The sequence below is a fragment of the Sturnus vulgaris genome, chromosome Z (genome assembly GCF_052056855.1).
Source record: "Sturnus vulgaris isolate bStuVul1 chromosome Z, bStuVul1.hap1, whole genome shotgun sequence".
NCBI classification, from domain to species: domain Eukaryota; kingdom Metazoa; phylum Chordata; class Aves; order Passeriformes; family Sturnidae; genus Sturnus; species Sturnus vulgaris.
The window spans coordinates 38044330-38068436 of NC_142283.1; the positions used below are offsets into that span (position 1 = coordinate 38044330).

At 39.5% G+C, this 24107-nt stretch overlaps 1 protein-coding gene across 1 annotated transcript; it reads left to right on the plus strand.

Annotated features, from left to right (window-relative positions):
- The first annotated feature begins 6212 nt into the window (after window positions 1–6212).
- Window positions 6213–22283, plus strand: ISOC1 (isochorismatase domain containing 1). The gene is made up of 5 exons (XM_014882400.2): window positions 6213–6570; window positions 15881–16000; window positions 16158–16361; window positions 16729–16845; window positions 20801–22283. Exons 1-5 carry the CDS (start codon window positions 6292–6294, stop codon window positions 20945–20947), a joined length of 867 nt encoding a protein of 288 aa, XP_014737886.1. The 5' UTR covers window positions 6213–6291; the 3' UTR covers window positions 20948–22283.
- Window positions 22284–24107: the final 1824 nt, after the last annotated feature.

The window sequence follows — 24107 nt, forward strand, 5'->3', positions numbered from 1 at the left end:
AGCTGGCTAAGAACTAAATAAAACTAGACAAGAAAAGGACAGTTATTTCAAACTTGGTTCTGACCTCAGAGTGTGACAACAGGAATGATTTCAACTCATCTTTGGTAGCTGAAGAAGAGCTCAAATGTTCTGATTATTAAAATGGATCAAATTACTTCCTTTCTCTAATCAGTAAACTAGCGCTTTAATTATTAAAAAAGGTCATACAGTTTACAATTAGAATCAAAGTAGGTGTTAAATTAATAAAACAAGGATAGTTTGAGAAAATTAATAGCATTTGTGATTCCATGTACCACATTTACAAAGACAGTATAATTCAATAAATTGAACTACTCCCATTTGTGGAAGATATGTCCAATTATACCAAATGTCCTTGAGAACAGTGTATACCTTCCAGCATGGGAAAGGCTTCATATTGATGCCTTGAGGAGCTGGAACAGAGGCTACACACAGAGTTGAGAGGAATAAAATGGGTATTTACTGAGAGGCCTATGAAAGGCCTACAAAAGCCACACCCTAGCAGTATGAGTGCCACAGTCATGGCCCCTGCCTGGATGGCTCCAAGATGGAAGCAAAGGAGGAGTTGGTCACAAGTTCTCACACCTGTATAGGTTTCAGTCCATTTGCCTGCAGGAATCAGCTATCCAGTTAATAGTCTCAAATAGGGAAGTTTCATCCTCCTTGCTTGCTTGTGTGTCCGCCCTCCTCTTTTCACGTTGTTTATGCTTAGGGCTTGAAGTTTAAAGACACTGTCCTTGAGTCCCTAGCTGGAATCGGACTGTTTTGTCTTCATCACCCAAGCACAATGGAAAAGCACATCCAAGCAGAACAGAACAGAAAACTTAAAGGTATCAATATATATAAAACTACATAAAATTTTACTATTAAATATTAGTTATATGAGCACATACGTATACACTTCTTACAGCTGTTGTTCAAAAAAGCAAAAGCCATGACAGCTGGGTACAGAAACCAGATGCCGAAGCATGAAGACAACAGCAGAGGTGGCAACAAAACTGGAAAGGAAGCTGACCTGGCAGCTACTCATTCATGAAGAAACACCTAATTTGCAGGAGAAAGTCTTCAAAGTTTGACAAACTGGTTCCTTGGAGAACCTAGATTTGTCTCAAAGCTTCCTAGATCTTTGTCCAATAAACTAGAAAAACTGGAAAGGTCCATAGATGAAAAGATACTGCCTTGTGGGTAGTACACAAATTCTTCCAAGTATGAATGCAAAAGATTTGCTGAGACTGTAGAAACTCGACCAATGCCCCAAATGGAACATTTCCAGATTATAAACAAAACAATGCTAAAAAAAAATCCAACAATAACAACAACAAAATAAAGTGACATCTGACTATTTAACAGGATTACAGGTCTGGAAGAGTTATGCTGAATGGGAGACAAAAAACACAACCCAAATAAGGACTTGCATAGAAAATTCCAGTAAGAGTGTCTTGTGACTAAATATGATTTGATCTAAACATGTGCTAGTCATTAAAGACCTAAGCTGTGGATCAAGCAACAGGCACAGTACAGACAACACTCAAAACATTCTTCACTATGGAAACTGGTGTCTCATGTGACCAAACGTTATTGATTCAAAGGAAAAAATTAAGCAGAAACTAAATAACCCCCAAAATCTAATGTATATAAAGAGTGGAAGAGTGGCTGCAAGAGATGCAGATCAATTATATCATAAAGGAAATGCTGTAAGTTTTCAAGCTTATTAACCTTCAGAGAACAAAATATATTCTAAGATCTCTGCCATTCTGCCAGCTTGACAGAAGGAAATGAAAAAAGCCCTCTTCTATTTGGTCTCTGTCTGTTTGGCAAAGCATGTTTGTACATTTATGTCAACAATGTTGAAAATCCTTTGGTAATAAATCTCAAAAGGAAACTTAACTGAATTTTTTGACCAACATCTGGTGTAATTCCAAGTTATTCTGTGCCCTGACAATATACAGTTGCAATAGTTAATCTTGAACAATAATTGCCAAATTCTGACAACTTTGTCTTCTGTGCTTTGTGATTTAAAGGCAAAAACATACTCATTAAGACTGTGCTTTAATAGAATTACCATGCCACATTTAATGCTAGTAATAAAGACATTTACAATTATTTACATTTGTAGAAATGTGGGGTTACAATATCTGAAAATAGGTCTAATAAATTTTATTGTAATATTGTCATATGACTGTGAAACCAGTCATATGATTATTCAGCAAGTAAGCTCTTTATATATTTTTTCTACATTTTATCTTTATATATTTTATCAATAGAAAACTGGACTGGTTTATACAAGAAAACTTGAACATGGCTGCCTCATAATAGTGTGATTGTTCCCAATTTCAATCCTTTAAATTCCTACAGAAAAAACAGCTGACTTTGGTAATTCGGCTTCTGCTGTGGCATCATCATTTTAATAAAATTTGCTTTAGCAAAAGAAAGGAAAAAACCAGTTTAAATTCAGCACAGTGCTTTGACAGTGCTATTTTTTCCCCGAGAACTTGAATTTTCACATTTTTAGTACTAGTAACATACAAGTAGAGTCTTGTCTATGTTTTGGCTGTGCCTCATGGCACTGTATTATAGTTGGATTCAATGATCATACAGGTCTCTTCAGACCTAAACAATTCTATGGCACTCTGATTCCGTGGTTACCATTGTCACATTCTGCTATCCTGTTCCAAGTGCTGTTACATAGGAAATGAATTTAAGATATCAAAATTCAGCCTAAATGACATGATGTGGCTAGCACTGAATTTCTAGCAAAAGCAGTATTTTTCTTAATTGTGTACTAGGACTGATGACACATTACTTGCAACGTGAAATGCCAAAGAGATGTGTTACAAATGCTGTTACACAGTTGTGTGAGTCAAAGTGAGTTAAAAGTAACATCTTTGTTTTAAGCCAATGTAATGGCGACCACTGGGCATTTTTCCTCCATAGTGCATCATACTCTTTCTGTGAAGCCAAACATGCTATGCTGGATTTTGTAGGTGGGCTAAGCCTCATATATGTAATGGTGTGATAGCTCTGCAACTGCCACAGGAGCTGTATGATTAAGAGGCACACGAAAGGTCATTGAATTCCATTTACATCCAGTTGGTGATGCTTGGAAAGTGTCCCTCCTCAAGTTTGTATCTAAGAGTAATCCCTTGATAACTAAGATTACCAAAGCCAGAATGGAAAAATACATAGTCTGAGATCTGCTTCCACTAGGAGTGATTTCCTCTATGGGACAATACTCTCCAACCACAGGCTACTCAAAAAGAAGGAAAGAAAGAAAAACTAAAGATTAAACTATCTGTGAAAAGACTGACTGTGAAGTTGCAGTGTAAGAGAGAGAACCTGAAATGTGAAAAGATCCAAGGCCATACAATATGATACAAGCAGAAATAAGACACAGACCAAGGCCAAGTTTAGCTGTCACTTGATAAGGATAGATGGGCCATGTGGTAAAGAAAGCAGCTATGGCTATTGCCTTTATGTGTCTGCAGGAGCAGCTGTGCTCCTCTGCCTGCAAGACCCCCTGTGCAGGGAGGGCCAGCCCCTGCTCTGGGTCCTTGACCTGAGGGGCAACAGGGGAAGCAATGGTCAGCTGCAGCAGAAAAGTCCCTCATCATCCAGGCTTTGGATGAATGTGGGTACTGCCTTGACAATTCCTTGTCATTGCACACATTTAATCCTGTTAGCAAAACCTTTTTCTGTTATTTAAGCAAGCTTGAATCTGGTGGGCATACTAAAATATGTGTTCTGCATTATATCTGATTTTTATTCAAACGTATTCATTATAGACAGCAGTTCCAGAAAGGTAAGAACCTGCTATGGCCTATTTTCTAAATACAGCTATATCTATCTTGCCATAATGGGAAAAGGAAATCCATTTAAAAGGCACCATCAATCCATAAAACCACTACCCATGCTATGTTTTAAAGTATATTGAATTTTAGAACTGCACTCAATTAAAATAAAGTATAAATTAAGAAACAGGAACCAGTTTAAATCACAGAAAAGAAACATAATTCACTGTGTGTTTAATTTGTCACCTATTCTTTTGGAAAACTGGAATTGATTCATCAGCTAATGACTAGGCCATAAAATTTTTCACCCTGTATTCCTCTACTGTAACAGCATTAATGACTATCTATCAATAAATTAAATCAGCAGAACAGTAAGCATGGACAAATAATTAAAATAAGCCCTCAACCATGGCTACTGGACATTTTTTACAGCTGGTAGGTGGAATAGAGTTGTAGATAATTCACCAAACACTCTGAAGTATACACCTCATTTTTAGAGGTGAAATTTTTTTTTTCCCCAGCTAAATATTGTCCTGCACAGGATAGGATCAAGTGTTTAAACCACACCTGGGCAGGCTTTTCACTCTTTTGAAAGTATTTCTTAACCACAGAGATGTGTTCAGTTAGTGTCAAACATACGTATTCAGTGTATCTCCTTTGGAAAAGAGGTGGAAATTCTGTATGAAACCACTGAATTCTCTGGCAGTTAGAGAATGCAGAAAAAAAGAGTATTTTAGACTTGTGATTGAATCCTTTTAAAACCTCAATATTGGTAATTTCTGCCTAGACACAGTATAACATCAGTGTTTTCCAGTGTGCAGGTGCCACTGCACATTTGTTTCTTGGGTAGTGCATAAAATAATCAAGTTATGCTGCTTCAGTGCCTAGTGAGTACACAAGTGAGTAAATAAATAACTGCAGAAGACTAATTATCCTTGCAATTTTAAAATCAAATCATATCAACAGTGTATTTTCCGGTGAAAAAACCCAACAAACTAGTCAAAACATAATACTGTAATTTAACATGACAACTCAAATTTTCTGGTATCAGTAAAACCTGAGAACAACTTAGAATCATAGAACGGCCTGAGTTGGAAGGGACCTTAAAGATCATCTAGCTCCAATCCCACTGCTTTGAACACGAGCACCTTTGACTAGAGTAGGCTGCTCAGAGATCCATTCAGCCTGGCCTTGAACATTTCCAGGAGTAGGGCATCCACAGCTTCTCTGGGCAGCCTGTTCCAGTGCCTCACCACCCTCACAGTAAAGAATTGCTTCCTTATACCTAATCTAAACCTACTCTCTTCCAGTTTGAAGCTGCGCCCCTTCACCCTGTCTGAACATGCCCTCGTTAAAAGTCTCTCTCCATCTTTCTTGTAGGCTCCCTTCAGGTACTGGAAGGCAGCAATTAGGTCACCCTGAAGTCTTCTCTTCTCCAGGCTGAACAATCCCAATTGTCTTAGCCTTTCCTCATAGGAGAGGTGCTCCATCCTCCTAATCAACTCTGTGCTTCAGCTTGTTGGCATTTATCCAGGCAGGCATGCATTAACCTTGATGGTGCTGCCACTGCATTGGCATAGTGCATGAAAACATCCACTTGTTTTTAACAGAGAATATTTTCTTTCTATGGGAATCTCACACTACTCAGATCTTGCCCCCCAAGTACACTTTAATATAACAGAAATTCTGATAATTATGGCAAAAATCAACAATTTCAGCTGTCAGTCATTCCTGGAGAAAAAAAATAAATACGGTAGAGAGCATGAAGCAAAATATGGGGTTGCGTTCTATCCTGCTCACTTCCCCTCATCCGTGAATGGAGCTGGAAGCTCGGAGCCGCGGCTCGGGCACCTCCCGCTCTTCAGAAATAGGCAATTCCGAAGGAAGCCTCGTGCCAGAACTCAGCCACCAGTCGCCCATCCAGACAAGGGCTGGATCACCCTCCAAAGCAACCGGGAATGTTTCAGGCTCTACCAACAGGTTTCCCTCCCAGCTTCCACGGGACGCGGCCGCGCCCGTCCCCGCCATGGATGGGCCCGGTGCTCGCCCGCCCCCAGCCCGCCCTGCCCTGCCCTGCCCTACTCTGCCCCGGGGCGCGACCCTGACGGGCGCCGCCGGGGCCGCCACAGCGGCCGTGTCCCTTTGCCCCTCTCCGGGAGACACGGGCTCTCTCCGCCCGGACGAGGGCGGGCGTGCCCTTGTGGGGCTGCTCTTCTCACCGTCCGCCTGAGCAGGGAAGGCACCATGCCCCCGCCCAAGACAGCCCGCGTCCGCCCGGCGGAGGCACTCCAGTCGCACTCTGAACCCCGTGGGGTTGCGGGGCAGGGCCGAGCCCCATGGCGGGGAGGAGGAGCAGGAGGAGCCGCAGCTGGGATTGGGGCCCGCCGGCACCGCCCGGCCGGCCGGGGGGGAGGAGGCGGCGGGAGGAGGAGCGGCGGCGCGGACCGCAGAGAGCTGGCGGGGCTCGGCGCGACGGTCCCTGAAGATGGCGGCGGCGGAGCCGGGCGCTGGTCCGGGCGGCGGGGGCTCTGTCCCCGTCCTTTTCTGCTTCTCGGTTTTCGCGCGGCCCTCCAGCGTGCCCCACGGCGCCGGCTACGAGCTGCTGATCCAGAAGTTCCTGAGCCTGTACGGGGACCAGATAGACATGCACCGCAAGTTCGTGGTGCAGCTCTTCGCCGAGGAGTGGAGCCAGTACATCGACCTGCCGAAGGGCTTCCTGGTCAACGAGCGCTGCAAGGTGCGCCTGGTCCCGCTGCAGATCCAGGTGAGAGCCGGCGGCGCCACAGGTGCGTGTGAGGGCGGGCGGGCAGCCCGGCCCTGCCCGGCCCGTCCCGTCCCGCCGCTGCAGCCCCCGGCCCCGTCGGGAAGAAGCGGGGGATCCAGGAGCGGGCTGGGACCATGGGCGCAGCCCCCACAGCCCGCGCTCGCTCGGCGCTCCGTGGAAACTTTTGGTTTCCTAAGCCGGGAAGGCAGGTGCGCTTTGCGCCACACGCGTGTGGTAACCGGCCTTGCCTTCAGCTGGCCAGAACTTACTTGGCGTCGTGAATGGGAAGACAAGTCAGGTCGCTGAAGTAATCAATGCTCTGCATTAAATCAGGCGGCTGGTGCTACCCGGCCTTAACAGGAGGTAATGCTGCGAGGTGGAAACTCAGAGGGTGCCGATGAAGTGGGCTCTGCCAGAGCTCAGTAGCCTTGTAGTTGTCAGGACCTCTTTGGCTCAAAAAGCCCTTTCCGGTATACAGGTTTACAGCTTGGTAGTTCTGTAGCCACTAACTAGGAAGCCAGACTGCCAGATAGATGCAGTTACAGATGCTTTCCTATGAAGATACTTTTATGCCCACTAGAGATTCCTGAGAGCTGTGCTGTGATACTTCCACTCAAAATACACTGATTCTTCCTTTTTCCAGTATCAAAGAATTCAATTTAAAAAAATCCGACAAACCAAAACACACCCCAGTAATAAACCCCACATCATCGCTGTTTTCATTCAGAACATTTTTTTTCAAATTCATAATTAGGAAGTTTTAGTTTGCCTAGCCCGTATTTCTAAGAAGTTGGTAAAGTGTGATCAAAAAAGCTGCAACATTGCTTGTCTTCTCTTAACGTTTTCAGACATGGCTAATTCATCTTGTTTGTAAACTCTGCTTACTCGTAGCGTCTTGTATGCATTAACTCTCAAGGTGGCCAGTTTGCTTACACTGTACATCAAAGATGCCTTTGGCATATTTTTTTTTATTCTTAACTTCATGTATGGAAAGAATGGTTAACAAGAGCAAACTAGTTTAATAACCTATTATTAACTCTCATCATATATACTCATTCGGTTTAAAACTTTTCTGTTTCTGTGTTGTAAACAGAATTTATGGGGGCCCAATCAGAAAAACTGGAAAAGAATAGGCTTTCCAACTTGCAAAAAGAGTTAGTATATGGGTGTTAATTAAAGCCAGGATTTTAAAAACAGAATTTGTGCGTTCTGGGCATATGACAGTGTTGCAGGTCAGAATTTTGGTTCTGATTTGTAGCAGATCGCTACTCTGAAAAGACTCCCTTGCAGATGCCTTCTGCACTGAAACTGTAAATGCAGCTCGAGCATTTGTAGCAGGACATAGGTCTTGGAATAAAGATCAGTATTGAGACAGGGAAGGATGCATCACTCCCAGGGTGCAAATGCAGTAGACAGCTTTGACTGCGGGGATTCAGGATGAACCAGTATTTTATGCATTGTTGTCTATTTCATTGCCTACTTACACCAATACTGTTGCAGTTCTGTGACAATTGCAGCTGTTGATACGTAAAGGATGGTATTTGTGGGTTATTCCTTGATATGTTTCAGCAGCTGTGAAAGAGCTGAAGATGTTTCAACTGAGACATCACAATGATGTCAGTCAGTTTGCCTTAAGCCAGGCACAGGTGCTCAGAGATCACTTATTTGAGAAACATTTGGCATGATACAGACACAGCTGTGCTTTTTAAGACCTTTAGGACTTAGTGATGGGAATATTATACTTTCTGTGTTTTCATTCAGGCGTTGTCACTCTTATATGCCCTTTTTTCTATCCCTCCCACCTTTCTTCCCTTCCTCCCTCTCTCCCTGATGTTTTATCTGCAGTTACACACAACATTGATTTGTCAACTCTGTGTGTGGCATAGTCAGTTGAATCACTGTTTTGGATGTATGTTTCAACAGGGACATCTTTTGCTTGCTGATGTGATTAGACTTGCATATTTAGAAAGATATTTCTGGTTTGAAATTAAAATTCAGAGATGCTAGCAACTGTATCCCTAGACAATAATTTCAGTGTTTTTATGTGCATGTTTTATGAAGTCTATGTATGCATTTAGTTGGAGGTAGCATTTTAACCTTTAAGGCACCTAGGGCCCATAATCTCTGCAATGTTATCCTTCCATTTTGATTCCTGCACAGGCCTGTCTAGAAGGATGCCTTTTGATACAATAGCTCACGAAATGTCAGCATCAAATGATGTTTGACTGGGCTGTTTCAATTTATTGTCCCTGCAGCTGAGAAGGACACTAATCTCATGGAGAAATTGCCATATGCTGTCCTTGGAAAGCCAGTCCATGAACTCAGTTCAAGGCTTGACCTGTACAGAGATATTTGCTGTCTGGTTGTTTTCTGCCTCTGCACCATCCTCATATATATGTACATTGGTTTGGAAGTCCTGACAGGAAGCAGTCACTTAAGTTTTTGATGGCCATGCAGTGTCAGGCAGGCTGGTGGGATGCACTACGCTGTGATGTTCTGCCTGGCTGCCTCTCCTCAACTCGAATCTCCTCAACCACAAACATGCAGTGAAGAAGGACATTTCCTCATGCTACTCCCAACTGAGGAATTGCATCTGCTTTTCATATATTTTAAGTCTTTCAAAAAAGTCTTTTAACAGAAGACTATAATATTTATAGTTTGGATGAGGGCATGCAGGACCACTTTTATCACCTCTAAATAAAGTTAAAGAGTGCTACAAAAATTATTGTGTTTTCCTGTAGTGTTGTAGCTGCCTTTGGAAGAGAGAAGTAAGGAAAAAGACTTCGGCGATTTCCAAAGAAAAGGCGGTGACGTGCACATTACACTTGTGTAATAGAGGAGTTTAGGCAGCTTTCAAATATATAACCAAGAGAGACTATTTCACAGTTGCTGTCATAACTTCAAGGTGACTTCTTCTCAGGAGGACTTGTGCTCTGTATTTGCAAACTGGTAAACCTTAAGATACTGAAGCTGAAAGGATAAAATTATTGCTGACATCATTGGGTAAAGCACATCTATTTCAGGATGGTTTTTGAGACAGGTTGGTGTCTCAGGCATATCTTTCTTGAAAAAAACTACTTGCAGAATGATATTCAACTGTTTCTGAATGATAAGGTAAATAAAATAATTAATACACAGACTTTTGTCTTATTGTGCATATCTGATATGGCTTGGATAGTCTTGGATGCTTTGCTAGTCTGGAACTAAAACTAACAGTAACTCAGGAACCCAAGTCCATTTTCTGAAGACCAAGAAAGGCCAAAACACAAATTGCAGGGGTGTTACTTGGGGGTTTTAGGGTGCAATAAATTTTGATACGTTAGTACATTCCTAAATAAATAAGCTTTTTAAAAAGCAGTATGTGGAACCTTAAAGAAGGGGAAAAAAGGGCTGAAAATACTGAAAGAGGATTTTTTTCTCCTCAAATCCAGTCTCCTTGTTTGTTCATTTTTCTTTACTCTTCAGCAAGCATTTTAGTAATTTTAAATTTTGCTGACGACTTTTGTACTACATTAACTATATGTACGTCATGTGGCTTTTTAAACTAAATCTGTTCTTTTTAAATGCTGAATTACATGTAAAAGGCTGTACATTGGCTTAGCATAAGGTAAATATTTATGTTTCTAAATTGAAACACTTATAACCTATTTTTCTCTTGAAATATATCAAACTAAATTTATTCCATTTTTTTCATTTGAAAGCTAGACAGCAAAGTACATGGGTTTCCTTTTAGAAACACAGAAGAAAAGGTGGTAGCTTCTTTTTGTTGTCGTCTCTTCTATTCCATTCTTGAAATACCACGGTTGCAACATCCCCAGTCTGCCCTTTTAGTAGGTGACCTTGACATGAGATTTAAGAAGTCACTAGTGATGTTATTTGGGGTTATTTCTTTGTTTCCAGTTTCTTGTTAGTTACAAATACTGTGAGGAAATTTCATTTTGTATATATCATGATTTGGACTTGGAACAGGAAAAGTACAGATTAAAAGCCATTATATGTGAATATTTTTGTATAGCTGAACCTGTAATTATACTACTTCATCACAATCACATTTTGTCTGATTAATAATAATTAGCAGAGATGGTATAGATATGAAAAATCACCTCTCCCACCTAGGTCTTTTCTAGAGTAGGATTTAAAACTGTATCTAACTTGTGACAGCATACCTTTAAATCCTGGTCTGGACAAGGTCCTAGGATGACTTCTTTAGCTGAGTAAAAGGGCTGCATCAGGTTACGTGGCCATTTGATGTACCTATTCTGGTTGTGCTGTGGGTAACCTTCAGCTGAAGGACAGAAAATCCTAACTAAGAGAAATGAAGTGCAACAGATGGAAATGCTTATGTACTGTTGAGGGGAACTTCATTTGGGTTTTGATGGGTTGTTTTTGTTTCTTGATGGACTTATTTTGAGTTCAAGTTGTTCAATGTTAACTGTGGCTGAGTAGATTTTACATGCAGGATGGATTCAGGCAGGTACTGTGTGGCTGCAATGGCTCACAATCCTTGCCCAGCTTGCCTCTTTCTGCAGTGAAATCAAACAGATGTTGATGTGTAAGCCCAGGTTTGATGCTTAGGTGTAGTTTTGCCCTCACCCCAGCTCTTTGGGATGTGGCTCTAGAGAGGTCTGGGTGATTTTCACTGTCTGGAGATGTGGAGGTGTATCGTGACCGTGACACAGCCTCCTTGTAGAAGGGGAGGATGGCATTGAAAGCAAATGAGTAGGAGGATTTACATGGCACACAAAACTAGTAAACTAAACCTTTCCTTTATACATAACAAATACTTACATGAATTTATTTATGGGCTGTGTTAGCTACTATTTATGAAACTTAATTTCAAACTGCTTTCTTTTGCTCTCTGTCCTTCTCACATCTGCTCTTCCAGGTAACACAAGCAAGTGTTGACTCTTTAATCTTAGCATCTATTTCTTTCAATTTCATCTTGCTCTGCCACAATTCAAACTGCAAGTTAATCAGAAATAAATATGAAAATCAATATATGAATTATTTGTGTTAGGTTTTGTAAAAGCTTTTATATAGCAAATATGCAGTTGACACAACTTTATTTTAGAGGGCTGCTGGTATGAATCTGAAGGCATAAATTAAATCATTTGAAACCAACTTGACAATAAAGAAGAGCACATATAGTGCTTTTGCTCCAGCTCCCTGTGCTTTTTGACATAAATATATGAGATTCAGTAGAAGTCTATAAAAAGGATACTCCCTGCCTGGAAAGGCAGTCAGTTTTGCTCTGCGCTTCACTGTCAAATCAGAATAAAATTGCATTGTGGTCTATAAGATGGCTTCCAAATCCACTGTTTTTAATGATTCTGTTGTCCTTGTCCTTGATGAAAGCTGGGGCAAATACTGTTTTTGCAGAAGATCTCAGGCTGGAAGGAACTGCAGGCATCTAAAAAAGCAGACTTCAGGTATTTCAGGAGAAATACCTGGAAGTTGGAGAAACACAGTGCGATAAGATGCACTTCAAAATGGAAGTAGCAATGTAGAAATAATCAGCCACACAAATAGATGATGAGGGAGAGTTCAGGGGATGATTTGTAAGTTTAAAATGCACCTCAAGTATCCATGAATTATGAAAAGAGCAAATATTGTACTGGAAAGTACAAAGTAAACAGGGCCTGGAAGGGCTGTGAATTGGCTGATATTTGAGGCCCTGCTAGAGCAGTGAAGTAGTATGGGCAGAGAAACACTGCTGTGATAGTAGCATTGAGTGCCTCATTCCAGACTGCAATTTGAAAACTACCCCAGGGAGTACCGTGAAAATAATTTGAGTTGTAGGAAGAAATACTAAAAGCATTAGATATGTTTTAGAATAAGGAGGGGGAGGGGAAGGCCTAAAGGGAGACCTAAAGGTCTGAGTCTTGAGATTTGATAATTAGTTTTGCACATGGTTATCCATGTGAAGGAGGATGGTAACTCTTCTTTGTTTCAAATTCACCCTGGACCTAACTGGAAATAACACTCTTAAATGTCAGCAAAGGAGCTTGGGTGAGAAAACACTGAAAGGAAACAGTAACAGAGCTGTGGGATGGGTTTTATAGGAGTTCTGCTGCTGATGGGTCAGACCATATGGTTATCTGCAAAGACTATTCGTGTTTGTTTGGTCCTTCTGTAGGACAGACTATGCAACTTCCTGAAGACTTTCCTAGTGTATTCATGTTTGTTCCTTTGCTAAGGATGGCAGTGCCATCTACTCCACTGGCGGAGGAAGGTGCATACCAAGGCAGTAGATTAACTTCACACAGGTCATTCTACAGTCCATGATGGTTTGTGGTAGTTCAGAAAGATGTTAAAAAATTACAGAATTACAGAATCAATTAAACTGTAAAAGACCTCTGAGATCAAGTCCAGCCTATGACTGACTACTGCCATGTCAATTAAATCATGCCACCAAGTGCTACTCCAGTCTTTGCTTCAGCGACAGCGACTCCACCGCCTCCCTGGGCAGCCCATTCTAATATCTAATCACCCTTTCTGTAATAAAAATCCTTCCTAATATCCAACCTAAACCTCCCCTGACAGAGCTTTGAAAGTGATGGAAAGATTTAAAGGAGACAGTAATAGTCTTTGTTTGTCATATAAATGTTAAGACAAAATTACGCATTTCATGAGTGGGAACCACATTTACAAATATTGTTTATTCCAGTAATTCCATTTTTGTTGCTGAATGGTAGTAAAGTTAAATGTCGTGATTGACTTCTGTATGGTAGACGTGGCAGAGCTGGAATGGGTCACAGTAGGTGCTCCCTGCGTGTTGAATTGTGCATTAATACTGCCTGCCAACTGCTTTTTGCATTATTCAGGCATGTAGATGGATGGTACTCAAGAACAAGGAAGTTATTTAATTTTTTGTCCAATCATTCTTGGTTCCAGTCATCATTCATTACCTGGTGTAGAGTTGCAGAAGTGTTATCTGGGAAAAATGTCTAGAGGCTGCCTTCCCTAACCCCTTGATCAAATCAGCTGCTGCATTGCTGAATCCTGAAAATCTCCAAGGATGGAGATCTCACATCTGTGGTAACCTTTTCCAGTGCAACTGTATCTTCCTGGTGAAAAAGATTTGCCTAATGGCTGTTGTGATGCTCTTCTGTCTTCCTGTGGTGTCATTGAACCCAGTGTTACATCATCTGCACTGTGATTGTTATTCCATTTGCCTCTGTAACTGCTTGTATTAATGGTGTTGCTGTTTGGCTCACAAGGACTGAAGGAACCACTTTTATGAATGGCTGCTGCTTTGGCAGTAGTGATATAATGAATCTGAGAACTGAGGGAATTTAGCATTTACAATTGTTAGCATACAAGTAATTTCCAAGCTATTTGAACAGGCATATGTTTAAGCATGGCCATTATTAAACATGGCTTTGGGAATTGAGATCAACAGCATTTTACTCTGGAGATATGTGGTGAATCAGTAAAAGTTTTGGCACTGATCTTTATCAATTCCCAATTTCTTTGTGGTGAGTTGACCTTGGTTGGCCACCAGGTGCCCACCAAACTGCTCCATCACTTAATAGGACAGAGGGGAGAAAATATGACAAAGAAGTTCACGCATCAAGGTAAGGACAGAGAGGGATCTGCCAAAAAAACTTGCCAATTGCCATCACAGACAAAACAGACTTGGGGAAATTAGTTTAATATAGTGCTGATTAATAACCGAGTAGAATAATCAGAAATAAGAGCAAATGTAAAAATACCTCTTCCCCATCCCTCCATTCTTCACAGGTTTAACTCTACTTCCATGTTCTTTACATCCTCCCTACAAGCAGCACAGAGGGATGGGGAATGGGGTTTGTGCTCAGTTCATGAAACTTCACCTCTGCTGCTCATTCTTCTCACACTCTTCCCTTGCTCCAGAGTGGGGAGCCTCCTGTGGGAGACATACTGTCTCCCAAATGTGCTTCCTTCCCACATGCTGCAGTCCTTCCTGAACACACTCCAGAATGGGCTCTTCTCTGGAGAGTCACAGATCTTGTTAGGAGCCTGCTTCAGCGTGGCCTTTCAGAGTCACAGCCTTCTTTAAGACATATTGCAGGGCTTCTTCAAGGCTCTGCTGTGGGGTTCTCCATGGACTGTAGGTGGATTTCTGTTCTGCTGTGGAGCCCCATGGGCTGCAGAGGCACAGCTGCTTCACCAAGGTCTGCACCAGGAGCTGCAGAGGAATCTCTGCTCCAGCACCTCCTGCCCCTCCTTCTGCACTGCCTTGGTGTCTGCAGGGCTGTTTCTTCCACATATTCCCACCCTCCTCTCACAGCTGCTGTTGGACAGTGGGTTTTTTTACCATTTCTTAAATACGAGTTATCACCAGCATCACAGCAGATCTGTCTTGGATTCAGCTGGCATTGGCGCTCTCTTGACATGAGGCTGTTTCTGGCATTTCACAGAAGCCAGCCCTGCAGCTTCCCTTCACTCCCAAACCTTGTCACGTAAACCCAATACATCTGCACTCTTCTGAAATACATTCTTTTACAGATTTTGTAATTTTGTTTCAGTTTAAAACATTACAAGATTGCAGAAAATGAAGTGTATATAATTAATGGGTACTTCCCCAGAAGTTTTTTATTCAATTCGATTTATCTGTCTGCTGAAAAGCTCCTGAATGGATGCAATTTCTCTTGAGTTGCCTTACAACTAAATGATAGAATGTAGCTCTTTTCTTTCCCTGTAGCTTCCATCTGAAACCCTATAGTTTGATTCTACAGGTGGTGCAAGTAATTTATAAAAATACAAAGCACTCTTTCGAAGTGTAAGAAAATTAGGTATTTTTCTTATCCCCTCCCTTCTACCTCATTTGGTAGCTTGTATGAGGAAAACTCTAGGAGATTACTTTTATTGTTAAAATGTATTCAGTTTGATTTCTAATATTTACAGTCTGCTTTCATTCTAGCCTTTGGACTTTCATCAGACTTGTGCTAAAAGATGTCATAGACAAATCAAATTGACTACACAATGGAAGTATTGGAAATATGTGTACATACAATATTTGAAAGCAAGTGGAAGTCTGAATTTTTTAAACTGTAATTTATCCTGAGTCTGTATCAGTTCCAAGACTTGTGGATTTAAAAGTTAATTTGAAGAATGTTATTTTGCTTTTGGTACTTTTCCTTTTTTTTTTTTTTTTTTTTGCTATAATTTAGGCAATGTGTTCTTCTGCCCCCTTCAGAGATCAGAAATTTCTATGTACATTTATATTGACTTGTGCTTCCCACCTAATAAAATCCTGATTACATATTGATGACTATACCATCTGAAAGGATGCCATGGAAAACGTTACCTTTATTTATTTTTTCAGATTACTACTTTGGGCAACCTGACACCCTCAAGCACTGTTTTCTTCTGTTGTGATATGCAAGAACGATTCCGGCCTGCCATCAAATACTTTGGCGATATCATCAGCGTGGGCCAACGATTGGTATGTCTGCTTTTCTTTTCTTGTAGTGAGTTTTGATCGCTCATTGTAAACTATTATTTTACCTACAGTCTAATGATTACTTACTATTAGGTAATATCAATGTCTTTGTTATTATAGTTGGGTTTTTTAAAATGTTTTTCTCTCTGTCCTCTTACAGCTACAAGGTGCACGGCTCTTGGGAATTCCTGTCATTGTAACTGAACAGTATCCCAAAGGTCTTGGCAGCACTGTACAAGAAATTGATTTAACAGGAGCTAAACTTGTGCTTCCCAAGACAAAATTTTCAATGGTGTTGCCAGAAGTTGAAGCAGCATTAGCAGAGATCCCTGGCGTCCGGAGTATTGTCCTCTTTGGAGTAGAAGTAAGTGCCTTGCCATTCTGATACTGGTTATGGTAATGTGTATAGACCCTCAAAGAGGGCATCACTTTCTGTAATTTAAAAAAAAAATCAATTTATATTACTTAGAGCTTAGATATCCTCTACAGAATTAATTTTTTTTGGTGTTGTCTTTAATATTATCTCAATAAAATTTGAGATGAGATACTTGTAAACTGCAGCTACTTGTCTCAATCTTAACTGGCATTTAAAATGCATATTGAGTTCCCTAGTACTAACAGGGGTAAAAAAATAAGTATTTGAACTCTTATTAATTATGAACTCTAATTTGTGATTGTGTTACTTCCATTTTGTAATGGTGGCTTTTTTCCCTTTGATTTCTCCCCTGTAGACTCATGTCTGTATCCAGCAAACAGCATTGGAATTAATTGGCAGAGGTCTGGAAGTTCATATTGTAGCTGATGCCACCTCGTCAAGAAGTATGATGGACAGAATGTTTGCTCTTGAGGTAAGTTTCTTAGTCAAGGCTTTCTTCACCTTGGGTTGGTATGTTAAATTCTCTGCTTACTGTAAGCTAACAAGGAATTTCTATGGACAAAGCAGCGGATAAGGATAGATTTGAAAAGAGGTGAGTGCTCTGATTCTTAAAATAGCACAGAAAATTGAGAAAAAGTACTGCCTATTTTTTCCTCCTTAAATTATGATTTAATATGCCTAACCCAGTTTGGGATGTTTGGAATTTAAAAGTGATTGTTTCATACAGTATAGATTACTCAGTATAAACATTGCCATTTTAGTATATCCCTTTATGCAGTGTTATTTCTACAGCAGAGTAAAAGTGCTATAAAGCTTTTGGCTTTGTTGTTACAAAGAGTATTTATTCAGGTGTTGAAATTCTTGAAGTGCAATAAAATACAGTATGTGATCCTGTTCAAATCTCCTTGTATATCTGTCCCTCCTTCTGCTTTTCCTCATCAGTGTAAGATAAAGCTTAATTGCAAGACACTGGTTATAGTAAAGATTCCCTTCCCCCCTGCTTTTAGGAGCTTAGTCAAACTAAATGTTGAGAAAATGGAGATAAATGTAACAAGAGGATTTAAAAGCACGTACAACTATGTGGTAGCAAATTCATGCAAATGATTTTTTGATGATGTACTCTTATCTTGCCTACAGGCATTACTGTTGAAAGTCAAAACCTGATATATGTATTAAGTATTGCAATTTTTGCCTCAGGCCCTAACAATTATTTGAAGTAGAAACTAATAATAACCACAGCATGTTATACTTTTTCACAGATTTTGAGAAGACTTAATTTCTTAAAGGCTAAAGAGAAATCCCCAGCATACAGCGATTGATGAAACCCGTGACTTTGATTAAGTGGAAACCTAATGTCAGCTGTCACATAGAGTATAGGGACACACATAGAATGCAGGAGTGACTGAAGTCATGGGCTTCCCAAATCAATGTGGTGCAGCAGCAGTAAGAGACAAAACAAATACAGAAAACGTGAAATCTGTTTGCCTTATTATGCATGTTTTAGTACATTTATCACTTACACTGTGTAAGCATAGAAACTGGGCCAGTGTAATGAATGTTAAAACAGTGTCTAGCTAGCTTTGCTTTACTTTCTAGTCGAAAAGGTGTGATTGCTTGCAAAAGCTGTAAATTTTTAAGTTTTAGGTAGCTTTTTGGTACCTTTGCAACGCTTTCTCTGTAAGCAAAAGAAAGCATTTTGCTGTGGTCCCTTATGTCATCAGTAATTACCGATGACATGATTAAATATGATTAAACCAACACTTGCTGTGTGGTGTTGAGCCAGCAGTAGCACCTTCTCTGCTGCACATGGCAGCACATACCAATATTATCCTCTTCTTGTTTTACAGAGCCTCACTTAAAAAGCTACTGAGGGATGTGGGCTAGAGCAAGCAAGACATGGGCATGCTTGGGAGGAGGAGGCCAGGAGAAAAGGATGTGTCCTGGACATGTCCTTAATCCTGATTGACTGTGGTGTTACATTTCTTAGGGAAGTGGGCAACATACCAAACATACCTGCTTTAGTTTCACCATAGAGCTCACAGTTCCTAGTCACATTCTTTTAATGAGTGAGTCTTGACATTGTGTCTTGTAGAAATTTATGCAAGCTGGTGAGCTGAGGTGAGTTTTATTGACCAGGGCTCCTGGACCCTTTTCCTTGCCTTTCTGGGAAGATGAGTGTAACATTTGCATTTTCACGATAACACAGTCCTTCTCTATTCACAGTGACCTTTCAAGAATAATGAAGAGTAACCTTGCAGTGATAACAACTAGCTTCCTCAGCAACCCCAAATAACTCCTATCTGGTCCCACCTGCTCCTTCAGTTCTCCACATTTCCCATCACATAGCATGTGTTTTGATTGTGCTGGTAATGAATATGCAAATATCTGAGCAGGTGTACTAGGAAGTGCAATTTGACTTAATTGATAACAAAAGCTTTCATGTCTGCTTAGATAACAGTTTGTCTCCACTTTTGTTGTGTGCTTAAAAACGACAGCAGGCAACAACTTGCAGTTAAAAAAATCCTCAGAAACAAACAAACAAAAAAAAAAAAAAATCGAAATTTTCATTGATGAAATAGCTCAGCCCAATAGTTCAAGGTTGTGACTATTCTCAATCTCTGCCCTGTCTGATGAAGATGTCTTATGTCAGTGCTTGGTCTCAGATTAAGACACCTTAGTCTGTTCCTGCTGGATTTCTTTTCTGTTCTTTTCTGTCTTTTCTGTCTTTTCTACTTGTTTCAGCAACATACTGTGATGCAGTGATGCAACATACTGTCAATACTTTCCTTCTTCTCAAAGACAGCATTCTAAGAAAACTTGTGATTTCCTTGGATCATCCTGTATACTTAGGAAATGCATCTCTTAAATTCTGCTAATTTGAAATCTGTAAAAATTATATCTCATCCTAGAAAAAGTGTAAGGCAATGCCAGGCTCTTTGGACATATTATGGTATGTTTTGCTTTTAAAGAGAAGATGTTCTCTCTTTTCAATCAACATTTCACTAAAGGCTATGATTTTTTAAGGGTCTAGACTTTTTCTTATCCATACTAGTTAAAACCAAAACCTTTGTATTCTTGGAGAGGCTCATGTTGAAGACATTGCCATAATATTTCGTATTAATTTTCCAATGTTTCTTCTTTTCCGTATGTGTGTGAGGTTTAAAAAATATAGTTGTACAGAGTAGGAGAGCTGAGGAAGGTAGCTGCTTTATTTCAGCTTAAGAATATTGTGAGGCTTGTTGTTATAATGGCAAGCAGGAAGCATTGACTTCAGTAAATCCGATCTTGTTAGTTTGTTGTTATGTAGACTGTAGTTACGTATACTTTACTAGTTAGTAACTTTAGTTAGTTTACTACTTAGTAACTTTCACCCATCAGTTGCTTTGTAATTGAACAGCTAGAAAGTTGGGAGCTTCTCTTTGCTTTAATGATTACAATTGAAACCTGCATGTACATGTCTGTATTCCTCTGCCACTTTCCCTCCCTTAGCTCATTCAGAATCCCATTAGATTTGGTGGAGCATGCAGCTGAGTAAAGGATGAGGGAGGGAAAGCTGACTCTTTGAAGAGTTTTACTGCCAAAGCATTTGTATGATGGCTGGGAAGATGATGGGGGGGAAGGGTTGGTCAGCCTTTGCTGACGGTAACTTGGCTATATAAGCAACAGCCACAGTTTTAAAAGTCCTGTAACTTTACAATAAGTCCTGTGCCTTGGGCTATGTGTTGAGTTGCACACTTAAGATCTAACATATCTCTTTTGGTTTTGCATTCCCTGTAGCTGTACATTTTATCCTGTAGCCTGTGAGAACTGATTCTGGAATTACTGTCTATAATGAAACATCATTTAAAAAGAGCTGTTGTTGTTCCAGTATGATTTATAATGTCTGTAAAAGAGATTTTCCTTCTTTCTCCAGAGATTATTGCTACTAGTGTGGTCTGTAGTCCAAAAGCTGAAGTAGTGGTACATAACAAGGGCTGAAAAAGAAATTGTTACAATTTCTTGCTTAATGCTGTTAGGTTGGACCTCGCTATTTTATTTTCCCCCAGGCCTTTCATCTGCATGAGAGTGAAGAAAGCTGTCCTCTGGTTTACGCAAGGGGAAAGGGTTGTTATTAAGATGTGTGGGGCTGCTGCCTATTAAATCTGACTTGGGGAAAGAATCCAGTTCAAGTAGAAAGCCTTATTTGTACTCCAGGGCAGCCTTTTGCCATAGGAAAGTCTAAACCCAGTCAGTTTTCATCCTAGCTCTATAAATTATACCACTGTGGTATAATGGAATGGAATGCTGGACATGCTGGAATGGAATTCACAGTACTTTTGTTAATAGGAGATGTTTTTAAAAATGCTATCTATATTTTCTTTCAAAATTCACTCATTCACATTTGCAAAAATCTTACATGATTTTCTCTCTGCTCTTTTATTTTTCAGCGTCTTGCACGTACTGGAATTATAGTTACTACTAGCGAAGCGATATTGCTGCAGCTGGTAGCCGATAAAGAACATCCAAAATTCAAGGAAATTCAAAATCTCATTAAGGCAAGTGCCCCTGAGTCAGGGCTCCTTTCCAAAGTTTAAAGCAGGCATGGAGGAAGCAGATCTCATGTCCTCTTTACAGGAATGAAAGCTATAAGCGCACATGTACATCTTCTTTTGCTCAAAGTCTGATAGGAGTGTAAAAATAAAAAATTGACATACTTGTGCTTGCCTTAGCAAAATTGTCTGGTTGTATGTCTGGGTGCCAGTGTGTTCTATTTAGTTACAGCTGTCAGAGGTTTCTGGTACCATAGGACCCTTTTGTTGTCAAATTTCTTCATCTAAAAAAAAAAATTAACAGAGGTTCCTGCTAGTCCATACTATACACTGATTGTAACAGATCAAAAAAATGCATATTTCTCTGACGCCTCTTGATTATGTGCTTTGCAAGCATTCTGTGATGTCCTGTTTTACTTCTGTAATAATAGAAGATAATCACTTATTGGATAAATGTGATGTGATACACTTTAATGTTCTATATAAATGAAATATTTTATTAGGGCATACATTAAAACTGAGTAGGATATGTGACTCTATATGTGTGCTTCTGTTCTCTAGGATAAAATTTAAGCACTTTGCTTCATAGATAAGACACATAAATCAAGCAGAGCTGATATTTGATTGCCCTAGGTAGCTGAAGTCTGCATCATGACTTTTGATTATACTGAAGTTGACTGCCCAAGGCTTTACTTAAGTGAATACAAACAGAAGACTGTTGTGTAATGAGTTCTTTATAAACAACTAGTGTAAACTCCTTCAGAACTTGGGAATATTACCAAAGCTTTAAATTGGAAATGCTAAGGTTGTTTAATAATGAAAACTTTTCAGGTTTGAGTGCTAAATCTGTTAATATGTTTAGATTTATTTTGCTTTGTTTTATCCCCAGTTTAGTTAGATTGAATAATTCTCTCCAATTTACTCAAGATGGCTCTGAAAGAAGGCTTAGCTTCTCTGGGTTTTTGTGCTTTTTTTGGTGGACTATAGTTGGGTGGAGTTAGAATAAAATCTGGTCTAAAAATATTCTTCAGAAAAATAGCATCTTTAAAATAATGATATATATTTTTTCTATCTAGAACTAATCTTTTAACATGTGGTTGTTCATAAAGGCACTTCATTCATGTTCTAGGGGATTAAACAATGTTGTATAAAGTTTACAGTGTGCCTGAGACATTTATTTTTTTAAGAGTACTAGATGTCATACTGAATACTTTTAATATCTTTTTGGTAGAAAAGCTATTAAAGTACATGTATTGTTTTAAATTGCTTATTTTCCCCACAAGATGGCTCTAAAAGAATTGTTTCATAAATAAAAATAGTTTCAATTGTTTCATATAACCTTTATATGTTCAAAACAAATAAAGAGTTAACATTTGCTGTCTCTCTTTTGCTTGTGATATTTATTGTAGAGCAAATCCTGAAAGCTGTGTTTGCCATGGACCTTATTCTAGTTTGTACAGCTGTGGAAGTTCTATGGATGTCATGGGAATTTTGTGTAAAGATCAAGGGTGGATAATGTCGAATGATTCTTGTCTTCTACCTCTAGTTACAGTGTTATTTTGCACTCTAGAATATGAGGAATGAACATTATGCTTCAAGCTGGAGGCTGGGGTGCAAGTTGTGTTAAAAACTCTTGTCTTATATCATTGACCTACTTTTAACCTTATTTTCTGGTATATTAATTGTGTTTCTTAGCAGTACAAAGTTCACTTACATAATTCAACAGCTGAGCACAAAAGTACTATAAATGTCTTATGAAATAATGGGTTTATTGCCTTCTTACCTTTATGTATTGATGGTACCAAGAGACAGTAATTGAAGGAAAAAAATAGCATTTTTTCACACCTTTATTTTTGGAACAGTATCAATTCCCTCAAAAATAAATATATGGATTTTTAAGAAGTAATGGTATTGGTTATTAAAATTTTACCATTTTCATGGAAAAGTAATTTGGAGGGCGGATGTCACATCTTCCTTTAGATTGCTTTTTTCCACAAGGGGAATCATTCGGTAGCAAGATGGCACCAAGGAAGAAGCTATAAAATACACTGATATTCTGTGATGATTCTGCTTTTTTTTTTCCTCTGCTTTTCCTAATTTGCTATGTCTTCTGTGGCAGACTAGATTTTTGTCAAGATCCTTAATTTGTAGGGTTTTTTTCCCAGAAGTTTAAATTATAAAAATTCAGAAATACACAGTGTTGTCTTATGAAACTGAGCTCTTAGATGTGAATTTACGGGCAAAATCTTTTGTTAGACGGATACATTATTCAGCATCATATGGGTCATTCAGATGAGATTTTAAGTGTGTATTTAAAAAGAAGAGAAAAAAAAGTTGCCATGTTTCTCTTATGTAAAGTAAGTTTATTCACAATACATAATTTCCTTTGCTTCTTCATTACTCTTACTCATCTATATTTTCTGTTTTCTGACAAGTGGGTGTTCCAGTGCAGTAGAACAGCAGAAATGAGTTGTTTGAGAAGAGGTCTGTGGGCTATTGCTAGAGTAAGTACTGTTTTATCCTGCAAGGATAGGGCATAAACTAATGAAACAACATGGAGGAGGATTGCTTAAGGGTGTACTCAGCTGATTGTGAAGAAGCTCTCTGTCATGCTTTTCTCTATTTGAGGACTTCAATAAGTCTTCAAATAAAGAAAAGTGAAGACACAGCTGTGGCTAAGCAATACAATTGTTACCTGCTGTAGGTGGCTTCAGCATAATTTCTCTTTTCTTGGGAAGGCAGAAAGATACTTCTTGATGGAGAAGTGTGGTTTATTTTCTCTTGTAGGAGTTCTGATTCTGTGCAAGATTGCTAATACATTGTTTACTTCACTGCAGTAGCTGATATATAAATGCTGCACTAAGTATAGTAAGATATGTGCGTGATTAGTTTTAATCTGCTAAATCCTTACAAAGATTGGCATTTTTTTCTTATTAGGACAGTTCAGGTTTTGAGTTTAAAATGTGCTCCTGTTTATTCACAGAACCATGGTCCTTTTATTATTTTTCCACATGCATGATAATTTTGTATGAACTAAAGCGAGTAGGGTTTCCAGTAACCTTTGCAAGACCTGAAAACAGAGAATGAATAAAGTATCAGCTATCGTGAGCCAATGTTTTCAATTATGGCTGAAGAAATTATGTTGTGGGACTGTTCCACCATCATTTTTGGACTTGCCAGTCAGTAGCTCTCAGGCACATGTTCA